The sequence below is a fragment of the Oncorhynchus tshawytscha genome, linkage group LG15 (genome assembly GCF_018296145.1).
Source record: "Oncorhynchus tshawytscha isolate Ot180627B linkage group LG15, Otsh_v2.0, whole genome shotgun sequence".
Taxonomy (NCBI): Eukaryota; Metazoa; Chordata; class Actinopteri; order Salmoniformes; family Salmonidae; genus Oncorhynchus; species Oncorhynchus tshawytscha.
In genome coordinates this window covers 20,535,276-20,563,047 of record NC_056443.1, presented here as the reverse complement: position 1 = coordinate 20,563,047, position 27,772 = coordinate 20,535,276, and the positions used below count along the sequence as shown (strand labels likewise).

General features: G+C 44.0%; 1 protein-coding gene across 4 annotated transcripts; it reads left to right on the top strand.

The window, feature by feature from the left end:
• Positions 1–304: 304 nt before the first annotated feature.
• Positions 305–27,425, top strand: fxr2 (fragile X mental retardation, autosomal homolog 2). 4 transcript variants are annotated; one of them, XM_024373579.2, is made up of 17 exons: positions 305–969; positions 3,679–3,731; positions 6,319–6,412; positions 7,363–7,434; positions 9,527–9,675; positions 10,050–10,143; positions 10,391–10,507; positions 10,629–10,799; positions 10,930–11,008; positions 11,237–11,346; positions 11,743–11,829; positions 23,273–23,501; positions 24,268–24,447; positions 24,835–25,035; positions 25,162–25,266; positions 25,452–25,537; positions 25,635–27,425. In XM_024373579.2, the coding sequence occupies exons 1-17, from the start codon at positions 919–921 to the stop codon at positions 25,740–25,742; spliced, it is 1,986 nt and encodes a 661-aa protein (XP_024229347.2). In that variant the 5' UTR covers positions 305–918; the 3' UTR covers positions 25,743–27,425. The 4 variants fall into 4 exon arrangements, with proteins under 4 accessions (XP_024229347.2, XP_042154209.1, XP_042154210.1 ...); XM_042298275.1 differs by having other exon boundaries at positions 11,237–11,394; XM_042298276.1 differs by having other exon boundaries at positions 7,363–7,449.
• The last annotated feature ends 347 nt before the right edge of the window (positions 27,426–27,772 follow it).

The window sequence follows — 27,772 nt, the reverse complement described above, 5'->3', positions numbered from 1 at the left end:
TAATTATGAGTTGGAGGCCAGTTCAAGTGGAGTTCTCAGTTTATGTGGTAAATTCCCACTTGGTTACGAACGCAGCATAAGAGCAAGTTAATTTGGCCAACATAATTGATAGGAATCATCTCCAATAGATATTACAAAAATTGATATTTGGTTCATTTATTGGATAATACACTGACCAACCTCTAACTATTGAACCAATAAAAACAAATCTAGAGTTGATTGACGATTCTTTTGACCAATGATCATTCAGGATGTCGTTTTGGGTGGCTCTTTCAAGAGGGGTGGGATTTTCGAGGTCATTCCGTAACTCGGCGTGCGTTTGAGGGGACGGGCGGTTGGAGTAAAAGGAGTTGCCGGGCGATAGTGCACCACATACGTTTTTATCGGGAGGAGTCTTCCTAGCAAAATTGTACTTCAATATAAAATAAAGGAATCCCTTTTGACGACTTTATACAAAAACATTACATCGACTGCTGCATTTGTATGCCTGTTTTAACATCCCCGCAAGTGACGGAATCAAGGTGTTGGTGATAGCTAACTTAGGTAATTAGCGATAGCTAACATCATTAGTTTACTAGCTTTGAAGCACATTGCAACTTGACTGCCGTGGTCCCCGTCTCAACGCAGGACAGCACCTTGATTGTGCCGTTGCACGCCAGCTAACAAAGCTATCGATAGTTTGCTAACTAGTGTGAGCAAACGTCAAGTTGACCGCTGGAGACGATATCTGTTGATCCCATCAACACCCAACTCCCCAGCCCCTTCACCCCTCTCCCTCCACCACCCGAAACACTGGAAATCCACAAACGGTTGGAGAGCGGCGACGGGCCAGCGGCAGGGAAGCTGGGGGTGGTACCGGAACCGCACGGAGTCGTAGCGGCTTCAGAAAAGACTAGTCGTGGGGACCTACCGACTACTATGGACGGGTTGGCGGTGGAGGTTCGCGGCTCGAACGGGGCCTTCTACAAGGTAAAGGAAATGACCGGTGTAATTAGGTTAGTCATGCGTTAACGTTAAACAACCACAGATATGAATCAGTCGACATTGTTTTGTTTTAACTAGAGTAGCTAGGTAGGTAGTGAGTTCATCTTAGTTGTTAGTTGGCAGATTCGGGTCGCATCATTCATTGAGTAGGCCCAACATCAAATGATAAGGTCCCTATTCATAGATTTCTACTTCGTCAGGGTTTGCCATTGGTGAACGCTTGTGGCCTGTTTTTGTTAGCTAAATTCCAAATGTCTTAACTATGTTTTCTGTTCGGGCTGTTCAGTTAGCCAACGTTAGCCAGTTAGCTACCTAGTCTGGCATCACCTAACATCTTCCCGGGCACTCCTTTCTTTGGTTGGAATGCTAGCTAACCTCTCAAATTGGCGAGAATGTGGGTTGGAGAATGATGCCACATCTGAAATGGTGATACCTAATGAAATATCGATCTGTTTGTTTGCTCTCCCGGTTTATCCCGAGCAATAACCCCCCCTTCAATTCTCTTTCCAAGGAGTGGGCTGAGTCAGCCTTCATTATTTCAGTGAATCAAATTACTTACTTAGTTAGTCAGGCAGTCAGTCAGTCAGTCACATGACTGTTTCCAAAAAAATCATCACACCACAATGGCTTAATAACCATACGTGACACAACAAGGGGAAGTCAACGATTTCAGTCATTTTATTTAGTGACTCTTCAAATTGAGTCAAATTACTTGATTCAATGTCTGTGCCAAATGGTTGCTGTAGTGTAAGAGTGTGTGTGTGTGTGTGTGTGTACTGGCAGACAGTTGAATAGGCCCTAGTGATTTGCTATGAGTTGAATGGCCCAGGGCTGACACTGACTGAGGGACTGAATCAGGTGTTGGTAGAACAGATTATCCTAATCTCAACACTCCGCCAGTCAGTCAACACCATAGTCCTCCCCCTTTCCATGCTCTCTTCCTATCCCTCTTTTCCTCATCTTTCCATTCTGTCATTCTCTACCTCTTTTGTTTAGCCCCGTCTCATTTGTTTCCTCACTTTTTCCGGTCTCTTCTCTAGCTCCACTCTCCCCTCTCATTGACTCGTGATTTAGACTATTTTTACACTCCTCTCCCTCTCACCTGTTCTGTTTACTGGCTGACAGTTTTGCACTCTGGCCATTCACGCTTATTTCTCTCCTCACTCTTGTTCAGATTTTATTTATTTATATTTCACCTTTTTAACCAGGTAAGCTAGTTGAGAACAAGTTCTCCCTGTGTATTCTAAAGGTGTGATTATGATTTCCAGAGGAACCAGATTGGTTGGATAATTTAGGTGAAGAAGACATGCCTGATGTCTTGCACATGCGCAACACACACAAACTACAATCCCCTTCAGCGCTGCCCTTTCTGCACGGTTACAGTAACCCATACACAGATGCCAAAAGGAATATCCTGCTATACCAGTAATGTCAGGGGTATAGACCTGGCACCCCCACTCTACGCAGACCTGGCACCCCCAGAGGAGACCCTCTTTGGGCATGTGGGGAGTTCTAGTCCTCCTGGAACAGCACGTGGCTGGAGAAGGAGTGACATCACTGTACGGCCGTGAATGACCACTCTAACCTCTGTGCTCTCCTGGGGTCATGTGACCATGACTGCCATGCCAAATGGCTTGCCTGACCCTTGACCTGATAGTAGAATGGAACACTGTTCACTACATCACACAACACGTGGCTACTTCAGTAGGCCCTGTCATGGAATATAGCTATTAGGCCTACCTCCTTTCTTCCATCACAGCAGCTATCAGGACAGTGTTTTTCCTCTGTGGTAGGTACTACCTATCCAGTCTGTGCCCATGCCTGCAGTTTGCGTGACAGCGACACAAATGGTGACTGTTTGTGTTGTGACATTGCAGTTCAATCTGGCTTCCATCTGGCTCTTTGGCCATCTCTCTGGGGCCTGAGAATGTGGCAGCAGAGCTGTGAAGTTACTGTGAGATTGTGTAATATGAGGGAATCTAATGCTGAGGGCTTTCATACTTAGCCTAATGCTCGCTCAGACTGCCTCCTGAAATCTAAGCAGGTTTTCCTGGGAAGTGCCGGCCCTTTCATTTCCAGCAGGTGAAACTCCCTCACCTCAGCTCTGACACTCCCATTCAGGCCCTAGTGCCACTGCCAGCGACATCGGCCCCATATAAGGCAGTGTAACACTGAGCACCGTGGCAACCCCCCATGTCTCTGCTCTACTCCCACCCTGATGGAGAGTTTATGCCACTGTGATAGATCTGTTAATGGCTGACTGTGATGGATGAGGAACAGATTTGGGCGAGGGGGTCTCGTAATGGTTGTTGATCAAGGATATGGTATCGCATTACTTTCTCCAGTGGGCACGGTCGTGTGCGCTTTTGATACCCATGTAGTCAGACCTGTTTTTACCCTCTGACAACACGCAAAGCCACATTTATTACATTGAAATGAGAGATGTCCAGCACAGCAGGACTGTCTACTGCTGTCAAGATAATTCTGTTTTTTTGCCACATCCCCAGAGCTCTCACACATCCAGAGTTTCAGTCATATTTCCCTGTCCCCAAGATGGCTACACAGTCTTTTCAGTAACAGTCATAGTTCTTTCATGGGTTATGAGTCTACCCATTAGTCCCTCTGCCCTCCCATCAGTCAGTTGGGTAGATGTTTGCCTAACATAACGTTTGGGGTTTCTCTCTTCTTTTTCAGGGGTTCATCAAAGATGTCCACGAAGACTCACTCACAATAGTATTCGAAAACAAGTAAGTTTTCATTCTCTTTCGTGACATAACGTGTAGAGATGACCCTCTGCTTGTGTGGTTACTGACTCATGGAAGATCTGTCCGAGTTGCACACTATCACCAGTCTAGCCACTCTGCTCAAGTCATCACTCTCCCCCAGTTCTTTGGCCTAGTTTTACTGTCCTGAAATCCCCGTTTCAGAACCACCTGTGGTCCGGACACAGCTGTCCACAAAACCTTTATAGTCCCCCCCCCTTCTTTCTGGAACTCATATCCCCTGTCCTGTTCCATCCCATCTCACTAGCCACCCTCCTCCTACCCCCTGTTCCTCTTTCTCTAGTTGACTCTGTAAATAAATATAGTCCCCTGCTAAATATAGTTCCCTATGGTATGCAGGCAGGGGGGCTGGACAGTGGCCCCTGCCATTCTTGGGATGGCTCTGCCGTTCCAACAACCTCCCTCCCTCCTGTCCTCTTGCCTTGTGGAAGTGTAGGAGTAGCTGGTTGTGAGATACTACGTGAATGAATGAAAAGCCTTGCTTTCTATGAGACTGCTGGCTACTGCTCCTTGACACCATTCTCCTTCATATTTGAACCACTGACTTCAAAATAGGGTTGACCTTTACATTATATTGGCTAGCTAGCCTATATTACAACTGGAGATGAAACAGTGTTTAAATTTCATATCACGATTATAGTGACAATTTATGCTTATCAGTATTATCGCGGTATTGTTCAAATGTGCTGGAAATATTCTAAGTGTACTGATACACACTGAAATAATTTCACAATTCTATATTGAAAGACGACCAATCAAATTAGAATCACTATGCACTTTTTTTGTGCGTAAACATTAAAATAATAACTTTAAAGATGGCACCATGTGGCCATGAGAGGTAAAAGTTTCCCAAGTGCAGATTTTTAATGAACACAACCTTAAGTTGGGGCGGCAGGTAGCCTAGTGTTTAGAGCGTAGGACAAGTAACCGGAAGGTTGCAAGATCAAATCCCCGAGCTGACAAGGTAAAAATGTCGTTCTGCCCCAGAACAAGGCAGTTAACCCACTGTTCCTAGGCCGCCATTGAAAATAATCATTTGTTCTTAACTGACTTGCCTGGTTAAATAAAGGTAAAATAAAAAAAGTAAGCAAATCAAATGTGCATATAAAAACAACACAGGTAAAGCAATGTGCACGTGAGAACAATACAACCATATGTAAACAAATCCAATGTGCAGTGTTGACATTTAAAATAACAACACAAATTGCAATGAGCCCAACAATTGACATAAATACAGGAGTCTAGAGTGTTTTTCCTGTTGGAACACTTTAAAACCAAGTCGACGTCTGCCAGATATTAAATGAACAAAATATGTTAGGTAGGGGGACGACTACGTAGCGTGTTATTGTGTGCAATGGGCAAATAGACTGCAGACACATACAGCAGCAGAACGTGTAGTGTTTTTACAGGAGTAGGTAACACTGAAAGCTTCAGTTTACATTAGACAAGCTATTAGTAAGTTACAGACAAACCATAACATTTTCCCCCTTTCCAAAGTCCCCACATCATGCATTGAGCTAAAAGTTAAATTACCTTGTATTCGCTATAAAGTAGTAGGTGGTGGTCATGAAAATGACTCAAGAGATTTGAAGTGTTGCCCCCTTTTCGCAGCTATTTATTTTATTCATAAAAACTAAAACGGTAACCGTTTCATCCCTAAATACAACTATGATGAACCCCTTCACATTTGACATAAATATCTTTCTGTGAATCTGAAGCCAGTAGGTTGAACTGTTTTTAGACTGAGCTCTCATTTGGAGTGTTTTATGTAAAAGGACACGCTACTACCTACCGGATATCCTAGTTTTTTATATGATGCTTGATTCTCACCCACACAGTCTTCCCGTAGATAAATGATCTAATGTACATTATAGGTGATGTCTTAGGATCATTACCATATGTAATCCAGTAACTCTATTAGGTTTATGGCTTTCCCCTTCTTGTAAACGCTCATTCATCTCACTTCCTGGCCCCCACTGACTGCCTGTCACCAAGTGATTTGTCTGTCAGCTAGAGAACACTGCTTCAGGCAGAATGACTATTAAGCTTTAGTTATGTTCGGGGTTGACACGCTTTTGGGTCTCGCTCCTGTTTCTTTATGGTACTTTCATTAGGGTCTGTGTTCCGGGAAGTTTCCGCTACACATGCGCACACACCAGAGGCGGCTGGTGGAAGGAGCTATAGGAGGACTTGCTCATTGTAATGGCTGGAATGGAATCAATGGAACTAACACATTGTTTCCATGTGTTTGTTTGGTATCATTCCAGCCATTGCGATGAGCTCGTCCTCCTATAGCTCCTCCATCAGCCTGCTCTATCACACACTGACTTTATTCTGGACCGAACTGGTGTCGCGATGTCTGTCAATGTAATATAAAGTGTTGGACAGGAGGTGAACTTTCATAAATCACATGACAGGAAGAGGGGGGGGGGGTCAGCTGATGTTCCTCCTACTGTTGTAACTAAAAGGTGTTTGTTTCCCCCTTCCCCATCTGTCTCCCTCGCTCTCTCCACATCGCTGCCATCTCTCTCTCTCTCCCCCCCAAAAAAAGCTGGCAACCAGAGAGACAGCTGCCCTTCAGTGACGTTCGGCTGCCGCCCCCAGCCGACTACAACAAGGACATCGGTGAGGGAGAGGAGGTGGAGGTACGTCTGCCCGCTCATGTTATGTCCCCAAATTCTCCAGATCCCACTATCTCCCACTAGGGTTGCAAAACAGATTCCAGAAACATTCCAGGAATCTTCCACCTGGGATTTCTGAGAAAACCTGGGAATTTTGGGAATGTTTCTGGAATTTTGCAACCTAATTCCCCTCATCATTTTTTGAGGGCCAGGAGTTGTTCCTCACTGTGTGACCTGACCAGAAAAACAGTGGAAACTCCTTCCTTGGTTGGTTTCTACCTCCTGTTTAGTCCATTGCCCACACGCTCCGTGCTATTCGGATACTTGGGATGTCCCTACCCCATTAAAGTTGACATTTTTAAAATGGTTAAGTTTAAGTAAGGGTGGGGATGTCTCAAGGATCCCGGATAGCACTGACCCTACCCACATGTGATGTCATAAAGCATTCCATACCACACATTAATCCATATCGCTATCAGTGGTTTAGTTTGCTTCCTCCGTCGTGATTCCATTCATAGCTGGAGATTACTACCCATGAGCCCGGGTCCCAGCCAGTCCAGAGATTACCCAGAGTCCTGTTCACTACGGCAGAGCGATGTGGAGACGGATTAACCACAGTCCAATTTAGACATGATTAGCCAGCTAGGATTCCATTCTTCAGCACAGCAGCACTCTAATCATCATCGCCATGGAGAGACACTCCATCTCACTGTTTATCATATCATTACATAATCACTTTACTAAATATTTTGCCTGACCTGTTTGGTTAATGTTACATGGTAGATTTCAGAAAGTTTCCCCTCTTCTTGTAATTGTTCTGGTATCATTGCTCTGGGTCATCCTTAAGCAGGATGAAATGATCAGGAAATCCAGAATTTCAGTAAAACCTGCGAGTTACTGGAGTTTTGCAACCCGAGCAGGTATAAACACCTGTATGTCCTTTTATAATCATCTCCTGTCTACCCCTCCAACAGGTGTACTCGAGGGCCAATGAGCAGGAGCCATGTGGCTGGTGGCTGGCCCGGGTGAGAATGATGAAGGGAGAGGTGAGTCAGGGACTGGTGAGTTAGGGGTCGGGTGCACGCTGGGGCCGGCATGGGGTCGGTAGGGGGGGGGCACTGCGTGTGATTTTTAAAAACAATTCTGTGTGCTTGCATGCAACGTGGTCGGGTCTCACTCGTGTGAAGAGGTGATGAACATCCCCGTATCTCAACCAAGACTTTGGTGTATTGTTGCTAAATTGTCCCCTTTTTAAATTTTCTTGATCAGTCCAAGTAGTCATTTGTGCAATGTCATGTGCATGTTGTGTGTTGCATCAGCGTTTTACACACACGCTCCGTCCACTACGGGATACCCCTCAGTCATCCCTTGTATAGACCCACACACAGCACTCTAATGTAGGCTAATTGGGATAACTAATGCAGCAGGAAGCACATAGCTTGTTTAAAGCAGGCAGTCACGTACTGTAGGGTCACCTAGACTACACACAGATTCTACATTCCTTATTGACCCCTAGCACTTCTGTAGATCCCACCTAGTCTTTGAGAAGGAAAACTGAAGCAACTACCTTAAAAAAAAAGTTTTATATTATTATATACCTATCCAATCCTCTCAGATCTTCTGGCTTGGCTATTGAGTAAGGGCCGAGGGTTGATTTAGGAATTTAGCGACTAACATTAAACACTATTCCCTGTCTGGCAAACGGAGTCCCAAATGACACTTACATTTTTATTTATTTTTTAAAATGTAAATAAATAAATAATTGGGACGCAACCACTTTGTCTTCCAGACAGGCAGACTGATCCTGGGTCAGTAGAATGTGACTGGGGGGTGTTAAGGCTTCCGAATGCTTCAGTTTGGCTGACACTGTACCGAACTCGGCTAGGCCAACAGAACGAGTGCACTCGCATTCTTTAAAAAAAACAACCTTTGCTTGGAAAACGAGAAGGCGGCAATGGAACTGCTTGTTCGTCTTAAGAAGCCGTAGCCAGTCAATGCTTCTTCAAAGTTTTCAGAATTGATCTTAGATGATTTAAGAAATCTGTTGTACATTTTTATAATTTTGCAGAGGGGATCTAAGTCGTGCAATTTTGCGTCCAAGATGTTTGGCGCTGTAGCCTATTTGTCAATGTGCATGAAAACGAGTATCGTTGAATGACAACAAACACTTAATTGAAGAATCCCTACTAATGACCAATGGAGTGTGGACTTTGGCTCCGAACTTCCGCTTGGCTAGAGAAAAATGTTTGTTTTTCATTTTAGTTAAAGTAGTGCCATATTGTTTAAGTTCATTTATAAAGTTTGGTTTTGAATTAGACCATTTGCATTTGTGAATATGAAATTTACCTAGTATTATTAGCAGTTCCCCCAAAAACCTTGCCGGCGACCAAAACGAACAGAAACGTCACATTGTCGTCATAATATATGCACAAACTGTTTAGAATGGGAAGCATGCGGACGGCGTTAGTGAGGCTTGATGCTGGATTTGACCACACGTTTGATCAGTGATAAAGGTTTGGAATGTCAGCTTTGTGTGGTTTGTGCTTTGTGTGGAGTTCCATCTCTCTCGCTCTCTCTCTCGCGCTCGTTCTCTTGCCCTCGCTCTGTCAGAAGGGACTAAGAAAATGACTATTGGTTAATTTATCACATGAATAAAACCTTAGCTGAATTACATTTTTAAAGAGAAGTGCCATTTCTGATTAACCTTGACCCAAAGCCCTATGAATATTCAATGTGAGTTGTCTTGTGTGGAATGAATAATTTACGTATTTTGGGCTGTTTGATTGTTTGCTCTGTTTGCTCCCTAGGTAGTTTGGTAGAAGTACCTCATCTAGCCTAACACACTATAGTCCCCATTATTATTATTCGGCACACATTATTTCTCTTGCCATTTCTCAATCTCTGAAAACCCTTGTTATTTGAAATGATCTGACGAAAATCCTTGCAGGATTGAAACGTTGGTTATTAATAAAGGTTTATGGTGGAGCTCTGTGTAAAATATACTTTTTTTTTTATGATCCTTGTTATTTTACCCATATTTTATATTCATCTGGGTCTATTTCTATTCATTAAATATTTTCTTTCTCTTGCAATTTCGCCATCTCTGAGAACTTTTGTCTCTCTATTTGAACCCTTTAGTTCTACGTTATCGAGTACGCAGCGTGCGACGCCACATACAACGAGATCGTCACGCACGAACGCATCCGGCCCGTCAACCCCAACAGCCCTTCCTCCCGAAACTCCTTCCACAAGGTCCCCATCGCCATCCCAGAAGACCTACGGAACATGTGAGTGTTTGACCTCTGACCCCGGCAGTGCACTACACCATCCTCACCACTGGGGTGGCGCTGTAGCACTACTCAGATTGAACAACCAGAGGCAACATGTTACTCCACTAGTCATTGGAGTACATTGGCTGCACCTGAATTGGCTCCCTATTTATTGAAAGGCTACTTCCGTAACATGGTGCACTATGTAGGGAATAGGGTGCTATTTGTGAAGGGTTTCTTGTTTAGACATCGAAATGTTGTCATTGGAGCTTTGTCTTTGAGCTGTCTTTTGGGCAGGCCAGCAGCCTCTCACAGTAGCAACATAGTGCACTGTTGTTGTGAATAACTGTGGTTTGACCCAAGTTATTTTTTCTTTCTTTTTTTACCAACAGCTGTGCGAACGACAACATCCATAAAGACTTCAGGAAAGCCATTGGAGCCAACTGCATCTTCTACAGTGCAGCCTCACACGAGCTCATCGTGCTGGTCAGTATCACAGCCACTACTGCTTCCAGGGCCTGTATTCAGCACTCCTACTCTGAGAAGCTTAGTGATCTAGGATCAGTTTGCCCTTTTTAGTTCATTATTAGGCAATTATATGGACTGGGGGGACCTGATCCTAGATCAGCTCTCCTACTCTGAGAGCAGTGCTACAAGGCTAGCGTTTTTAGTAATGTCCCTTTTTCTTCTTCTTTAACCAGCTTTCTCAGACTAACACTTCTACTTTCTCTAGTCAACAAATGAGACAACAGTGAAGCGTGCTGCTCTCCTGAGCGACATGCACTTCCGCAGCATCCGTACCAAGCTCATGCTCATGTCCCGCAACGAAGAAGCCACTAAACACCTTGAGGTATACACACACACACTCCCCCCCCCATGTTCATTCAGTTAGAATCAAACACGCATGAGAATGTAACTTGGAGACTGGCCATCAACATGTAGACAGACACCCTATTGTCCTTGTCCCCCAGACAAGTAAGCAGCTGGCGTCCGCGTACCAGGAAGAGGTGAAGGTAAGGGAAGACCTGATGGGTCTGGCCATTGGCTCCCACGGTGCCAACATCCAGCAGGCCAGGAAGGTGCCTGGTGTCACCGCCATCGAACTGGAGGAGGAGAGCTGCACCTTCAGGATCTACGGAGAGGTGGGTGGGTATGTTGTGGTGAGAGTGGGGTCTTGGTGTGTGTCAGCGTGTGTGTGGCAGGCTGTCAGCCTTTATCTCTCTCTGTATGTGTTTAATGGCAGGTTGGATTGATGTTGTGTTTGCGTTGCAGACCCCAGAAGCGGTGAAGCTGGCCAGGGTTTTCCTGGAGTTCAAAGAAGACTACTTCCAGGTGCCAAGGAACCTTGTAGGTGAGTGACGCCCCACCCCCATGATTTAGTCAATCAGGAAAGTTCCTGCATACACATGTACTGAGAAACAATGATTGTCTGAATTGTGGCATCTTTTATAATTTGATATAAACTAGAGGGCAAGTTGGTCAGGATGATATCTATGAGGGTGCCCATGTTTACGGATTCATCCAGCTAATCTTTGGTCTCCAAATGCCCCCTCTTCTTCCTCTCTCTCTCCTCTCCCAGGAAAAGTGATCGGCAAGAACGGCAAAGTCATCCAGGAGATTGTGGACAAGTCGGGGGTGGTGCGGGTCCGGATCGAGGGGGACAATGACAAAAAGCTTCCCCGTGAGGAGGTAGGCAAGCAGGGGGCTGGCAGAGAAGACACTGCCCCTAAACAAGAGGTGAATGGAATTTTGCAATCCATAGGCTTGGTCTGTCGCCGCTGTCAGTTGTCCCATTTCAGTTTCCGCTGCATGTCTGTACTGTACATTACCCATTCTAGGAGGGGTTGCTTGGGCCCACTCCATCGGTTGGTGTATATCACTGTTGTTCAGTGTGCTTTCCCCCACTTTATTTAAAAAAAAATGTCCCTTCAAAGAGAAACCTCTATGTATTTCTACATCAATTTAAAGACACCAGTTATTTGGCCCTTATGGAAATGCAAAAATGTGTCCAAATGTCCACCTCTAAATGTATAATGAAGCGTAACAGTCTACCAGTCCACTCTCTTACACTGTCCTTCTCTCCAGGGCATGGTCCCCTTTGTCTTTGTGGGAACTAAAGAGAACATCAGCAACGCCCAGGCCCTACTGGAGTACCATGTGGCCTACCTACAGGTGAGGCGCACACACACAGAGGGGAGAGATCACTGCCGCTCTCAGGCCTGACCTCTGCTCATGTCAATTAAACATTGGACCCCTCTCTGTTACGACACGTTAAGATATATATATTGACCCTATATGCCTGTGTATTTTTTATACATGCTTACATACATACATATGTACTGTGGGCCAATGGCCAGTATATAGATGCATGGTAGGAGTTCCCATTACCCACAGATTTAGGATCAGATTACCCAACCCCCCCTAACCATAACCGTTAAAGGGAATGGAAAAAATATCTGACCCTGAATCCGGGGCAAGTTCTAGTCTAGCTATTCTTGTGTGGACATTCATGGAAGACGTTGTCTTACACTGGTTGGTGTTCTTCTGTGTATTCTACACACCACCACTTCTGTATGGGGAGAGGGGAGTAGATGCAGTGTGTAGAAGGTGGAGGTGTCAGATCATTCCAAATTGGTCACCTGTCCCACCCTCTTCCACCTACCTCATGTGAAAGCTGCTGAGAGTGGCTCCATTTTGCCCTTACCCTGTGCTTTTAAAAATAGCCCCCTACTCAGGGTTGGGACGAGGGGTAGGGGTGTAGATTACAGGATATCTGGACCCTAGCCTCCAAAAATAACACACCCTCTACTCATCCTTGCACCCCCTCACCCACAGTCAGCCACCTCACACAAGGCTCAGTGGCGACAGCTGTCGCATTCTGAAGTGACACCCTCCAACCCTTCCACCCTCAACCACCTCACCTAACCAAAAGTTCCCAGTAAACTGCTGTCTGTACTTTAGCCCAATCCCTAAAACGCCTAAACTGACCACCCCCTTGTACACACTGCAGAACTTAGTGTTTGGCTCTTACATGGCTTATTTCACAAAACCACTGGGAAATCACATCAAACTGCTGCACATGGTAAAGTCACATGACTTAAGGCTGTGTCAACTCTGCAGTGATGGGGTTTTCCCCACTGAATGTGCATCCCAAATGGCACCCTATTCCCTTTTTATAGTGTACTACTTTTGAGCAGGGCCCATAAGTATGGGTGGGTCCCATTATGTTGCTAAATAAATAACCAAATCATATAAATGTTTGCTAGTCCACATAGTCAAAGTCAGACGTTTACATACACCTTAGCCAAATACATTTAAACTCAGTTTTTCACAATTCCTGACAATTAATCCGAGTTAAAATTCCCTGTTTTAGGTCAGTTAGGATCACCACTTATTTTTAAGAATGTGAAATGTCAGAAATATAGTAGTGATTTATTTCAGCTTTTATTTCTTTCATTTCCAGTGGGTCAGAAGTTTACATATACACTCAGTTAGTATTTGGAAGCATTCCCTTTAAATTGTTTAACTTGGGTCAAACGTTTCGGGTAGCCTTCCACAAGCTTCCCACAATAAGTTTGGTGAATTTTGGCCCATTCCTCCTGACAGAGCTGGTGTAACTGAGTCAGGAGTGTTGACCTCCTTGCTCGCACACACTTTTTCAGTTCTGCCCACAAATTTTCTATAGGATTGAGGTCAGGGCTTTGTGATGGCCACTCCAATATCTTGACTTTGGTGTCCTTAAGCCATTTAGCCACAACTTTGGAAGTATGTTTGGGGTCATTGTCCATTTGGAAGACCCATTTGCAACCAAGCTTTAATTTTCTGACTGATGTCTTGATGTTGCTTTAATATATCCACAATTTTCCTCCCTCATGATGTCATCTATTTTGTGAAGTGCACCAGTCCCTCCTGCAGCAAAGCACCCCCATAACATGATTCTGCCACCCCCGTGCTTCACGGTTGGGATTAGAGGTCGACCGAATATGATTTTTCAATGACGTTACCGATACTGATTATTGGAGGACCAAAAATGCCAATACCGATTAATCGGCAGATTTTTTTAATGTATTTGTAAAAATGACAATTACAAAAATACTGAATGAACACTTATTTAAACTTAATATAATACGTCAATAAAATCAATTTAGCCTCAAGTAAATAATGAAACATGTTCAAATTGGTTTAAATAATGCAAAAACAAAGTGTTGGAAAGAAAGTAAAAGTGCGATATGTGCCATGTAAGAAAGCTAACGTTTAAGTTCCTTGCTCAGAACATGAGAACATATGAAAGCTGGTGGTTCCTTTTAACATGAGTCTTCAATATTCCCAGGTAAGAAGTTTTAGGTTGTAGTTATTATAGGACTATTTCCCTCTTTTCCATTTGTATTTCATATACCGTTGACTATTAGATGTTCTTATAGGCACTTTAGTATTGCCAGTGTAACAGTATAGCTTCCGCCCCTCTCCTCGCTCCTCCCTGGGCTCGAACCAGCAACACAACGACAACAGCCACCATCGACGCAGCATTACCCATGCAGAGCAAGGGAAACAACCATCCCAAGGCTCAGAGCGAGTGACGTTTGAAACGCTATTAGTGCGCGCTAACTAGCTAGCCATTTCACTTCGGTTACAGGTTACACCAGCCTCATCTCGGGAGTTGATAGGCTTGAAGTAATGAACAGCGCAATGCTTGACGCACAACGAAGAGCTGCTGGCAAAACTCACGGAAGTGCTGTTTGAATGAATGTTTACGCGCCTGCATCTGCATACCACTGCTCAGTCAGATACTTAGATACTTAGGTACTTGTATGCTCAGTCAGATTATATGCAACGCAGGACACGCTAGATAATATCAAGTAATATCATCAACCATGTGTAGTTAACTAGTGATTATGATTGATTGTTTTTTATAAGATAAGTTTAATGCTAGATAGCAACTTTGGCTTACTGCATTCGCGTAACAGGCAGTCTCCTTGTGGAGTGCAACGAGAGAGAGGCAGGTCGTTATTGCATTGGACTAGTTAACTGTAAGGTTGCAAGATTGGATCCCCCGAGCTGACAAGGTGAAACTGTCGTCCTGCCCCCGAACAAGGCAGTTTAACCCACCGGTCCTAGGCCGTCATTGAAAATAAGAGTGTTCTTAACTAACTTGCCTAGTTAAATAAATAAATATATATATATATTTTATAAATCAAAATCGGTGTCCAAAAATACAGATTTCCGATTGTTATGAGAACTTGAAATCGGCCCCAATTAATTCGCCATTCTGATGAATCGGTCGACCTCTAGTTGGGATGGTGTTCTTCGGCTTGCAAGCCTCCCCCTATTTTCTCCAAACATAATTATGTTCATTATGGCCAAACTGTTCTGTTTTTGTTTCATCAGACCAGAGGACATTTCTCCAAAAAGTACGATCTTTGTCCCCATGTGCAGTTGCAAACTGTAGTCTGGCTTTTTTATGGCAGTTTTGGAGCGTGGCTTCTTCCTTGCTGAGCGGCCTCTCAGGTTGTCGATGTAGGACTCGTTTTACTGTGGATATAGATACTTTTGTACCTGTTTCCCCCAGCATCTTCACAAGGTCCTTTGCTGTTCTGGGATTGATTTGCACCTTTCGCACCAAAGTATGTTCATCTCTATGAGACAGAACTTGTCTCCTTCCCGAGCGGTATGACGGCTGCGTGGTCCCATGGTGTTTATACTTGCGTGCTACTGTTTGTACAGATGCATGTGGTACATTCAGCCGTTTGGAAATTGCTCCCAAGGATGAACTAGACTTGTGGAGGTCTCCAATTTTTGTTCTGAGGTCTCTGCTGATGTCTTTAGATTTTCCCATGATGTCAAGCAAAACAGGCACTAAGTTTGAAAGAAATAATCTGTCTGTAAACAATTGTTGGAAAAATAACTTGTCATGCACAAAGTAGATGTCCTGACCGACTTGCCAAAACTATAGTTTGTTAACAAGAATTTTGTGGAGTGGTTGAAAATAAGTTTTAATGATTCCAACCTCAGTGTATGTAAACTTCCGACTCCACTTCTAAGCAACACATATGCTTTTTAACTTAACATGTACCTTGGCCTCTGCCCTATAGGAATCTTACATACAATGCCTATAGAAAGACTACACCCCCACCCCCTGGATTTATTCACATTTTATTGTTACAAAGTGGAATTGAAATGGATTTCATTGTAATTTTGTCAACGATCTTCACAATACTCTGTAATGTCAAGTGGAATACAATTCCAAATGTGTTAAAGGATTAATGAAAAATAAAACTAATACCTTTATTAGATAAATATTCACCCCTGAGGCAATGCATGTGTTAACTCACTTCAAATCACTGCCAACTGTGTTTTCTTGAGTTAGTCTGAGCTTTGCACACCTGTATTGTGTGATATTTGCCCATTTTAATTTTTAGGTGAAATTCTTCGAGCTCTGTAACATTGCTGGATCATGGCTAGAAAGCCATTTTCATGTCTTGAAATAGATTTTCAGTCTGATTTAGGTCAAAACTGTAACTCAACCACTCAGGAACGTTCATTTGGAAAGCAATTGCAGTGTAGATTTGGCTTTGTAGGTTATTGTCCTGCTGAAAGGTGAATTCCTCTCCCAGTGTCTGGTGTAAAGCAAACTGAAGCAGGTTTTCCTCTAGAATCTTGCCTGTTCGAAGCTTCATCCTGCTTATTTTCTTCCTGAGAAACTATCCTGTCTTTGCTGATATTAGGCATACCCATACAATGATGCAGCCACCACTGTGCTGGAAAATAAGGCAGTATTTACTCAGTGACATGTTGGATTTGCCCCAAACATAAGACTTTGCATTTAGGCCAAAAAGTGTAGGCCTTTGCTGTGTTTCACAGACAACAATCATGCGTTGTTGCATACATATGCATGTCTCGCATGTGGCTCAGTTGGTAGAACATTGCATTTGCAACACCAGGGTTGTGGGTTCGATTCCCATGGGGGACAAATACTTGACAGTACAAAAATGTATGCACACTAAATCGCTCTGGATTAGAGCGTCTGCAAAATTACAAAAAAATGTAAAATGTCTCAGACGAACCATCACAGGCAAAGCGTCTATGGGACTAATATTGAATCCTGCTACACCGGCTGAGACGTTCATCGTATGTGCAGGGCTTGCAAACTTCTACGGATTACAAAGGGAAACTCAGCTGCGAGCTGTCCAGTGATGTGAGCCTACCAGACGGGCATAATTCTTTCTATGCTTTCTTCAAGGCAAGCAACACTGAACCTTGCATCAGAGCACCAGCTGTCCAGGACCACTGTGTGATCACACTCTCCGTAGCCGATTTACAGTGGTTCGTTCTTTAAAAGTTGCAGCGTAGGGAGTAGGCTACAGTATTGGGCTATTTAGCTAAAGAATGCTGTGTCGTGCAGGCATGCGGGAGACCGGGGTTCAATTCCCCAACTAGGAGGAAGGAGTAGGCTGTCCTTGTAAATAAGAATTTGTTCTTAACTGACTTGCATAGTTAAATAAAGGGTACACTAAGAGCATAACATTTATACACCATTTTTGTCTAACCAATACCCAAACGGAGATTCAGTGAAAATAAAAATCTCTCATTGATTTATCAAGACCAGTGCCCATGCTTGCCCCAGCGCAGTGTGAAACTGTGCTAAAATAGTTGTAGGCTATTGCTTCAATATGCTCTTTAAATAAATAAGACTACTTTTAACAGCACATTACTCAAAACTAGTGGGACTCATGTCACTTACGGTAGGCCTTCAGTATATTGGAAAATATGGCGTGACTCGCCGCCAATAATGACATATAGAGGATTCTAAATTTAAAACCAAAAGCCGCCTCATGGGTCTCCCGGTGGTGGCCGGCACGGGTATCGAACCTGCATCTGTAGCAACGCATTTTGCGCTGCGCCACTCGGGAGGCTCCATCCACAAAGTAACAAAATACAGAGAGGTGTTGGTAAAGGTATATTGTCCTGCTTATAACCCATAATGGGCTATTATAATACTGTACATGGTGTCCAGGTCAGGATAACCAAAACATGTATTTATTAAAGACTATCAGAAAGAATGTTGGTACTTATTTTGATCCAAAGCCATGAATGAGTGAGTCACTCAGCTTTATGTAGGTGCTGGGCTATAGGACTGTGCCATCAACTTGATAATATATAACAATACTTTGGAGGTTATTTTGTTTGGGGGGGGGGGGATGAAAGTGAGTGATTGTAATCTGAGTAAAGGCCAAAACATTTATTTCTGTTTTTAGAGGGAGATAAATGCCGGGCAAGTTGTGCACCGCATTCTGGGACTCCCAATCACGGTCAGATGTGATGCATAATACTTTTTTTGTTTTATCTTTTCTGGTGGTTGCAATTTCAGTTTAATCCAATCACGCCTAGTTGTAGTACGGCCAGCCTAACTAAGAAATACATTTGACAATAGAATTCTCCCCCTTACCCTCCTAGGCAAGTCTATTGACCAGCTACCTGCTAATAGCCATAATGGCGCTGTACAACGTGACCGTGTGTTTGAAAGAGTATTTTCCAGTAAACTGAAATTAGTTTACCTTCATTAGACAACTTTGTTCCAATATTCCTGTCGTTCTGTGATATTTATTCCCATAGTAATTTTATGGATTCATAACTAATAAACATCTGCATTTTGAATGAGTATTTTTATCATTTTATTATAAAGATGCTAATGAAGAAATACAGTATTGTACAGTATGTGCTTTTACATTTGGATAATAAAGTATTTAAACAAATGCAGGTGGCTTATATCTTATCAGGCCACTGTGCAGTCTGACAAGTAAACATAGCAGAACAGCATAATGGTCCGGATGGCACTTGCTCTGCCCAGTGAGCAGTTGGTCAAGTTCTGTTGTCAGAAGAGAAATGGAAATGTCAGGATGACCTGATGAACCCACCAGGTATGTTGACTCTGCCTGTCGGAGGTTGAGTTCCAGAGCTCACAGGTGTGCCTGGCATGGATTGTAACTTTCTCGTTCCTCGCCCTCTTCAACGCGTCATTCTCCACCAATGCTGCCTCGCTCTGGACCAATGCATCAGCTGTCGCCCGTATCTCTTCCCTCAGATAATGTTTCTCTTTCTGCTGGTCTGCCATCAATGACTTGATCTCATCTTCAAAGTTTGAATCTGATCCATGTGCACCTTCATCAGATGAGCAGAATGGTACCACCCCTGAGCCCCATCGATTACAGTGGCCTATGATAGAAACGGTAGATCAATTAAGAATTAATTGACTCCAACACTAATGCTGCGTACACATTTTAAGAATCTAGCAAAACTAACCACTTTTTTGGCAACCTTGTGTTTTGTCTCGGTGCGGGCTGTTGTCCAGCCCTTTGTCCACTGATCTCCACGGATGGTTGTCGGCATGGTTGTATTCTCTGCAAAAACACATTCACATGTTTTATTTTATTTAACCTTTATTTGATTTTATTACACAGTATGCCTCCACATTGATAGGCAATATACATGTTTGTTTTTTTGTATAGAAAATGCTTTTAAACCAAAATACCTTTTTTTTTTGTTCTGGTGATCTCAGTTCCGGCTAATTTTCAAGTCCTCTTGAAAATACTAACCCTAGGAACGGGTAGCACCATAAAAAGAAGCTGGCTTGATGAAAACTATGTCTGTTCTCTTTGGTGACAATGTCCTTTTTTGGGGGGTAAACAGCTCGTTTTTGAATGGTAAATGTTATGGGTGCAGTTTGGGCCGGGGTGAAGAGTACTGGTAAGGTGACTTTCACACCTACAGTAGACGGGCTATAAAGAGTAGTGTCCTGCTAATCTGGCTACAAGTGTTTGAAAACCTGTTTTCAAAATGCCACCAGCTGTCCCTCGCTAATGTAAATAAAACACAGCATCTTGTTTACATTTTGTTTGCTTTCTTTATTGTAACCACAATGTCACAACATTTGTATCTACCTTTCCAATTACTTTCATAGTTTGGGATTTACAAATGTGTGCATTTCATGTCATTTAAAAAAAAAAACTTGTCTTATGCCTTTAGTGAGAGGTCTAATGCTTTTAATATTTAACCATATCTGCCCTCTGAATAAATATCTAAGGGGAGTTTTTCACGCCATTATTAGTTACATTGTTTTAGTTTGAACGTGCAGACTGGCACTAAGAACAGCAGGAACGTTTGCCTAGTCAGCACCATTATTAGTGCAATGCCCCTTAAGTGTTGCTCTATGCTACCCATTGGGGTGGAGTGGGGGTCTACCCACCCCCACCCCTCCCTCATGGGCTAGGTGTGTCTTCTGTGTGTGGCTCTGTGGCCCATCCCCTGCCCCATGCCTTGTACCTCAGGCGCGCCCACCACTATTTCAGTGGATAAGGCTGGAGATCTGCCAAGCAATCCCATTTTGCGCCATTTGGGTGCCATTACCAATATCTTATATATATATTGCCTGGCTAATAACAGGGGTAATAATAGATCTGTGAGAATATCCAAGGGCCTTTTATATCATTCATAATGAATAATAATAATCACTGTTTAAAAAAATATAACTTTACAAATAACTTGAGGGGGGGGTATTTCTTGACATTGTTACTAATTTGTAAATAAACCCAGCTTTTATTTAGAATTTTGAGGACGAGAAACCAAAAACCTGCAGTCATCTCATGGGTCTCCCAGTCGAGGCCAGCACAGGTATTGAACCAGCTTCTGTAGCAACACAGCTTGCACTGCGATTCGGTGTCTTAGACTGCCGCGCCACTAAGGCGCTGTACAAAGTGACCTGTCAGGAGTAGGCTACAGTACTACAGAGACACAGTTGTGCCTTGGGACCCAAAAGCATAATCAGTCCTCTAACTCCCGCTTGCGCTGGTCTGGAGCAATGAAGTTGTGATGCAGGGTACCGTACTAAACCACAAATGACCTCTAAGTACCGCAGCATAATCACAACTTTTTTTAGTGGAGCAACCACTTTAAGACCTTTTTATAAACAGGTTAACATTCACAAGGCTGTAGGGCCAGACGGATTACCTGGATGCTTACTCCGAGCATGCGCTGACCAACTGACATTTTCCACCTCTCCCTTACCATCTGTAATGCCTACTTGTTTCAAGCAGACCACCATTGTCCCTGTGCCCAAGAACACTAAGGTAACCTGCCTAAATGACTACCACCCTGTAGCACTCACATCTGTAGCGGTGAAATGCTTTGAAAGGCTGGTCATGGCTCACATCAACACCAGCATCCCAGAAATCCTGGACCTACTCCAATTTGCATACCACCCCAACAGATCTACAGATGATGCCATCTCTACTACACTCCACACTGCCCTTGGGCAGAGTTTCCTGCCATTCAGGACCTCTATACCAGGCGGTGTCAAAGGAAGGCCCTAAAAATAGTCAGGCTCCAGCCACTGAAGTCAAACTGCTCTGTTTCCACACGGCAAGCGGTACCAGACCGCCACGTCTGGGACAAAAAGGCTCCTGAACAGCTTATACCCCCCCAAGCCATAAGACTACTGAACAGTTAATCAAATGGCAACCTGGACTATTTGCCTTGAGCCCCTTGTTTTTTGCACTGACACTCTTGCGCAGGCTCGATGAACACTCACTGAACTCTAATCACACACTCGCACAAAATGCACTGACATTCCAACACACACACCCACACACACACATATTGACGCCACACACTCAGACATTCTCATTCCTTCACACTCTTCACATACACTGCTGCTACCCTCTTTATTATCTATGCATAGCCACTTTACCCCTACCTACATATTACCTTAATTACCTTGACTAACCAGTCTCCCTGCATATTGACTACCTGTATCCCTTGTATATATCCTCATTATTGTTACTCTTTTTCCTTTTAGAATATTTAGCAAATTTCTTAATTACTGCATTGTTGGTTATGGGCTCATAAGAAATTTACGGTGTGTGTGTGATTTTTTAAAAATATATATATATAAACTCACACCGTTCAAAAGTTTGGCGCACTTAGAAATTTCCTTGTTTTTAAAAGAAAAACATTTTTATTTTTGTATTTTTTTTTATGGATCAAGTTGATCCGAAATACAGTGTAGACATTAATGTTGTAAATGACTACTGTAGCTGGAAACGGCAGATTTTCTTATGGAATATCTACATAGGCGTACCGAGGCCCATTATCAATTAGCCTTTTAAAATGATAAACTTGGATTAGCTAACACAACGTGCCATTGGAACACAGAAGTGATGGTTGCTGATAATGTGCCGAATGTAGATATTCCATTAAATCTGATGTTTCCAGCTACAATAGTCATTAACAACATCTACACTGTATTCCTGATGAGCTTGATCCTCCTTTCCAACAAATATCGAGGGTCTTATTCTGGTGACATGATGATCGATGCTTGGCTGCTGTTTGACAAATGCAAATAATATCGCTCTTCTCCATAATCTCAATGTAGTTAGCCTACCCGCACTGCTTCTGCAAGCTATTGGCTAGAGTTCATTTGCCAAGACCAGAGTTGGCACATTGGCAATGCAACCGGCAGAGTTGAAAATGTGATGGAAACCCATTTAACTTTTATTTTTCATTCGGTACATGGGAATTGAATGGCAAAAGTTATTTGTGTGCACTGTCATTACACACAGCCTTTTATCCGCAAAAACTCTGATGGAAACATCTCTGGTGGGATAATGTGCTTTGTTTTACGCAGATTTGAGAATATTCGCATGAAAATCTGCCAAATTGGATGGAAGCCTAGCGACTGATATAACGATTTAAATCTATTTAATTCCCACTTCATGACGCAACAAAATGTAGAAAGTTTAAGGGGGTGTAGACTTTTTATAGGCACTATGTCCTAACGTGTACCGCTGTCTCTCTGCCCTATAGGGATATACCTAATGATATATGTCCTAACGTGTATCGCTGTCTCTCTGCCCTATAGGGATATACCTAATGATATATGTCCTAACGTGTATCGCTGTCTCTCTGCCCTATAGGGATATACCTAATGATATATGTCCTGCTGTGTATCGCTGTCTCTCTGCCCTATAGGGATATACCTAATGATATATGTCCTAACATGTATCGCTGTCTCTCTGCCCTATAGGAATATACCTAATGATATATGTCCTAACATGTATCGCTGTCTCTCTGCCCAATAGGAATATACCTAATGATATATGTCCTAACATGTATCGCTGTCTCTCTGCCCTATAAGAATATACCTAATGATATATGTCCTAACATGTATCGCTGTCTCTCTGCCCTATAGGAATATACCTAATGATATATGTCCTAACATGTATCGCTGTCTCTCTGCCCTATAGGAATATACCTAATGATATATGTCCTAACATGTATCGCTGTCTCTCTGCCCTATAGGAATATACCTAATGATATATGTCCTAACATGTATCGCTGTCTCTCTGCCCTATAGGAATATACCTAATGATATATGTCCTAACATGTATCGCTGTCTCTCTGCCCTATAGGAATATACCTAATGATATATGTCCTAACATGTATCGCTGTCTCTCTGCCCTATAAGAATATACCTAATGATATATGTCCTAACATGTATCGCTGTCTCTCTGCCCTATAGGAATATACCTAATGATATATGTCCTAACATGTCCGTCTCTAACAGGAAGTGGAGCAGCTGCGTCTGGAGCGGCTGCAGATTGACGAGCAGCTCCGTCAGATCGGGGTGGGGTACCGTGCTCCCCCTAGTCGGGTCGGGGGCACCGGGCCCGGGGACAGGGAAAAGGGCTACCTCACAGACGAGAGCAGCAACTCCACCAACCTCCACACCTCCCGCACCTACGGAGGCCGCGGACGAGGACGCAGGCCCTCCAACAGCCAGTACTCTGGATATGGTGAGACGAGATTACAACTCCCATGATCCCTTACTGCTAACTGCATTCTATCATCTGATAAGACCAATATCTCAATATACAAACATATTTATCATACACGAGGCTAAACTTTGAGTGGCGTTTCAAATGTTTACTCAGCGACGGTGTACAGCTGTGTACATACCTTTTTAACAGTGTCTGCTTGTACCCTGAACTCTCGCCCCCCTCCCTTCCACAAAGATGTAGTTCTCCATCACCCGGGATTTCTCCATGCTCCTTCATCCATATCAACCTACTTCATATCAGTCAGGAGAGGCCTATCTATTCATGTTAAGAAAATGTAAAGATATAAAACAGTCATTTACAATCAACCCAACGATCCTCACACGCTTCCATCTAAAACGGCAAATTATTATTTTGACTACAAGTGGATAGTTTGGTTCTGTGTGAACTTGGTGTTTGCAGGCTACACTCCGTCAGTCGACATGACGATTTGGTAACGTGCTTTGCTGCAGTGAACACCAACTGGTCTGACTATTTATTTGGTATTCTCTCTCATGGGTTTTCTGCTGAGACAACTGGTACACCACACACACTTGGGACTAAAAACTACAGTTTTGTACAAAACACTCCACATTCCATCATTCCTGCCTTCATCCCCATCTCGCCATTTGTTCATTTCACTCCATTTCTCTGTCAGAACAAAACAGCTGCTAACTTACTATTGTAATCTATACTATTGTCAGTTGAAGTTTAGTCTCTAGCTGCCCCTTACTCTGTTTTCCAGGTACTAACTCTGAACAGTCCAACGCTTCTGAGTCAGAGGACCTCAACGAGCGCGACCAGCGGCCCCGAGGCGTGGGCGGAGATGAGAGGGGTTCCCGTCGGGGTGGCAGGGGCCGTGGATCCAACACCGGACGGGGTCGCGGAGGACCCGCCTCAAGGACTACCAACTCTATCAGCTCAGGTGCAATACAGCAGGCTTATTATTGGTGCAATACAGCAGGCTTATTATTGGTGCAATACAGCAGACTTATTAATGGTGCAATACAGCAGGCTTATTAATAGTCCAAATGGGGTACAGGGTTGTATTCATTGTGCACCAAATATAGAAGTAAAAACAAACTGAAATTGGGAGGGACTTTGTGACCTTGTCCAATGAGAAATGCTCTTTTGAGTGTTCTGTAACAGAAATGTTTTGTTCCGGTGTGCTCTAATGAATCAAATTGGTCCTTGGTGATACTGGGATGTTTCGGGTCAAACCTAATGGCCAAGTTTTCCTTCATTATGACTGGAAGGTGGTACAGTTTGATATGCTAGGCCTCTCTTTCTTTCTCTCCTCTCTCCTGGCCAGTGCTGAGGGACCCGGACAGCAACCCGTTCTCCCTGCTGGAGGGTGAGAGTGAGCAGGGCGACACGGACACCAGCGAGGGAGTGGGAGGAGTAGACCGCAGGAGACGCTCCCGCCGTCGCCGTAATGACCAGGAGCCAAGCGTGATGGACGCCGCCGCCACAGAGTCAGACAGCCAGGTCGGACCCAACGAGAACGGACTGGGTAGGAAGTCTGGAGAGGGTCATTTTGTCGAGTACCAGTGTTAGTTATGCTGTGTGACTAGTTTGAAGTTGAAGTGTTGAAGTTACGTCTCTCATACTTCCTCTTTTTTTCTCTCTCCTTTATCAGATGAGGAGGGCCGACCCCAGCGCCGCAACAGGAGCCGCCGCCGTCGTAACCGCGGCAACCACCCCGAGGGAGGATCCCCCAGCCGTGACAGACAGCCAGCCGAGGGTGAGCAGTGTGTCAGACGTCCCAAACCTCCCTCCCTGTTGTCAGTCTAGACCTTAGAGGAAAATGGTAGTCTGATCTAGTCTACCGTATCCTTCCTTAGTCTCATTCGTCACTGTGTTGTGCTGGATTTGTCATTAAACAGTATATCCTGTTTAAATCACTGTTCTCTGGGTTCTTGTCTGTAGTGACCGTGGCAGACTACATATCCCGCGCCGAGTCGCAGAGCCGACAGAGCCTTCCCCAGGAGACACTTGCTGCTTCCGAGCCTAAAGTACACACACACACACACACACACACACACCGTAGAAAATACCAGCTTATAGCAACTTGTTAAACTGACAGTTTCCCCTCCTCTGCTGTTCCCCCAGGAGAACGGGAGCAGCGCCAAGAAGGACGAGCGCATGGTGCCCTCCAAGCGTTCCCCTAGCAACGGCATGGCCACGCCCAGCGAGACCCTGGTCAACGGCGTCTCGTAGAGGACTAGGTCCCACCCCCTAAAAACCCAGGTCTAGAGCAAGACTTCATGGCAAACTCTGTCCCTGCTTGCATTTACTTAAACCTTAAAACAGATGAGTGAAAAACAACAAAATACCGGATTCATACTTTGAGTGAGAGGGGGGAGAGAAAAAGTACAAAAAAACGACAGTCGCATCTTACTTAAACACACGTAACGGTGTATGTTATCCTATCTATCAGTACTTAGTGCTTATTTTAAAATACAACTAGGTTGCCAAAAGGGCTGGTGGATATGACTTGATTTAAAAGAGAACTGAATCTCAGAAAACAGGACGAGACAATTTTTTTTTAAATGTTATTACTGGTTTGGACTTGTGGTCGCTCTCCCATTCAAACAGAAGCGTCTCTAAAAGTTGAGAGGAGAATAGATGCCAGCTGGAGAAAGGGAGGGATAGGTGGATGAGTCCAAGCGGTGAAGAACAAGTGTCAGGAGTGCTACGTACCCTGGCCTAAATGTCGGTTGGTGATGACGGACAGACCGATGTGATTATTGATAGACATTGTGCCTTGAATTTGAAAAAGTTCATTGTTGAGTTTTGTGTCACAGGAAAGAGGTTTTTCTTTTATTTTTGCTCAGAGAACAGACCAGTAGTGAGGGAATGGGAGTTAAGAGTGTAGAGGTGTTAACTGTGGTAGGACAGAAAACAAGGGAACGAGTGACTGGCCAGAAAGTCTGGTGCCAAACAAAAAAATTCAAGGCGCTTGTCCTCAGTGAGAGTGGACTGGACAGTGTTTGGGCTGTGTGTGTGTGTGTGTGAGAGATTGTGTTTGTACGTATGTGTGCACAGTTGAGAGAGCTGGCAACCACAGGATTAAAATCGGGGGGAACACAGAATTCTTGGAACATAGCCCTGGGTCGGTGGTGAGGTCACAAAGGCAGGCGAGGCCGCTCTTTTGGCCGGGCGGGGTAGGAGGAAGTGTTGCATCACTTCCCGTCTCCCATGCTCGACACTAGTTTCCAGGGCTGTCCCTATACATCCTGACAGACCGACTGACCGACAAACAATGAGAGGTTAAGGACTTGATGATATATGGATCGATTTAGACTTTAAACAAATGAGAATTTTAGTGCCTCGTTTTCTCATGGCCCACTAGCAGTGTGGAATAGAGAGGTAGGGTCGCACGGCGCTCTAGCTTCCAGCCACACTTACTAATGCCTGGGTGAACTGCAGAATCGCGGTCTGAACGCGCATGCCACGACGACCACGAGGGAAGGGAGGTAGACGGGTTGAAGGCGAGCCACGTTGTTTCACCCTTCTAGAATGGTCCATGTGGTCGTGGCTGGGGGAGGAGACAGGCAGACTGACTGTGATGCTCACAGCTTCAAAAGGGATGAGTAGAGCCATACACACACGGGCTTACACAGATGCACAACCGCACCACGACACTGTTGCAATTCAGTCACGGGCGGAGGGGTTCAGTCGACTGTGCGTTGTGGTCAAAGGAGAAATTACAGTGTTTTGAGATGGAACTATAAGCGAGATGGTTGTCCGGTTCCTAAAGGTGGCGGTCGACAGGCGGGGGGTGTGTGTGACTCAGAAACCCTTGGTGGCTCATGTTACTGTCTTGGTTACCTCTCTCAACTGCGTTTTGTTCTTTCCACATAGAAAATATGAAATAAAATGGCAATTAAATCAACTGTCTTTTGAGATGAACTGGTTGATTTCTTCTGAGTTTGCACTATTTTTCTAAAATGATCAACAAACCAACTGCATGATCATTCAGCAGTAGCTTTGCACGAGGCAGAGGGTTCACGTTTCAGTTTCACCATTTTATCTGCTACTAGAACTGCTGCTAATGTCCACCTTGAATGTGTTTTAGAATCCATACCGTAGACACTTATTAAGTACTGTTCGGGATACCTTTCCACCACTCAAATTCACCCACAATATTGCTGCCTTTTTACAAGGATGACTAAGAATGAAAGAAACCCCATTTCCTTAGTGTAATTGTTTCTTACCCTCATTAAATACTTATTGTAATACTCAAT

Excerpts from the sequence above, each read along its gene's own strand:
- fxr2 (XM_042298274.1), top strand. The coding sequence starts at position 919 with ATGGACGGGTTGGCGGTGGAGGTTCGCGGCTCGAACGGGGCCTTCTAC. Across the intron at positions 3,732-6,318 it reads ACAATAGTATTCGAAAACAA|CTGGCAACCAGAGAGACAGC; the intron begins GTAAGTTTTCAT and ends CCCCAAAAAAAG. Across the intron at positions 7,450-9,526 it reads GAGAGGTGAGTCAGGGACTG|TTCTACGTTATCGAGTACGC; the intron begins GTGAGTTAGGGG and ends TGAACCCTTTAG.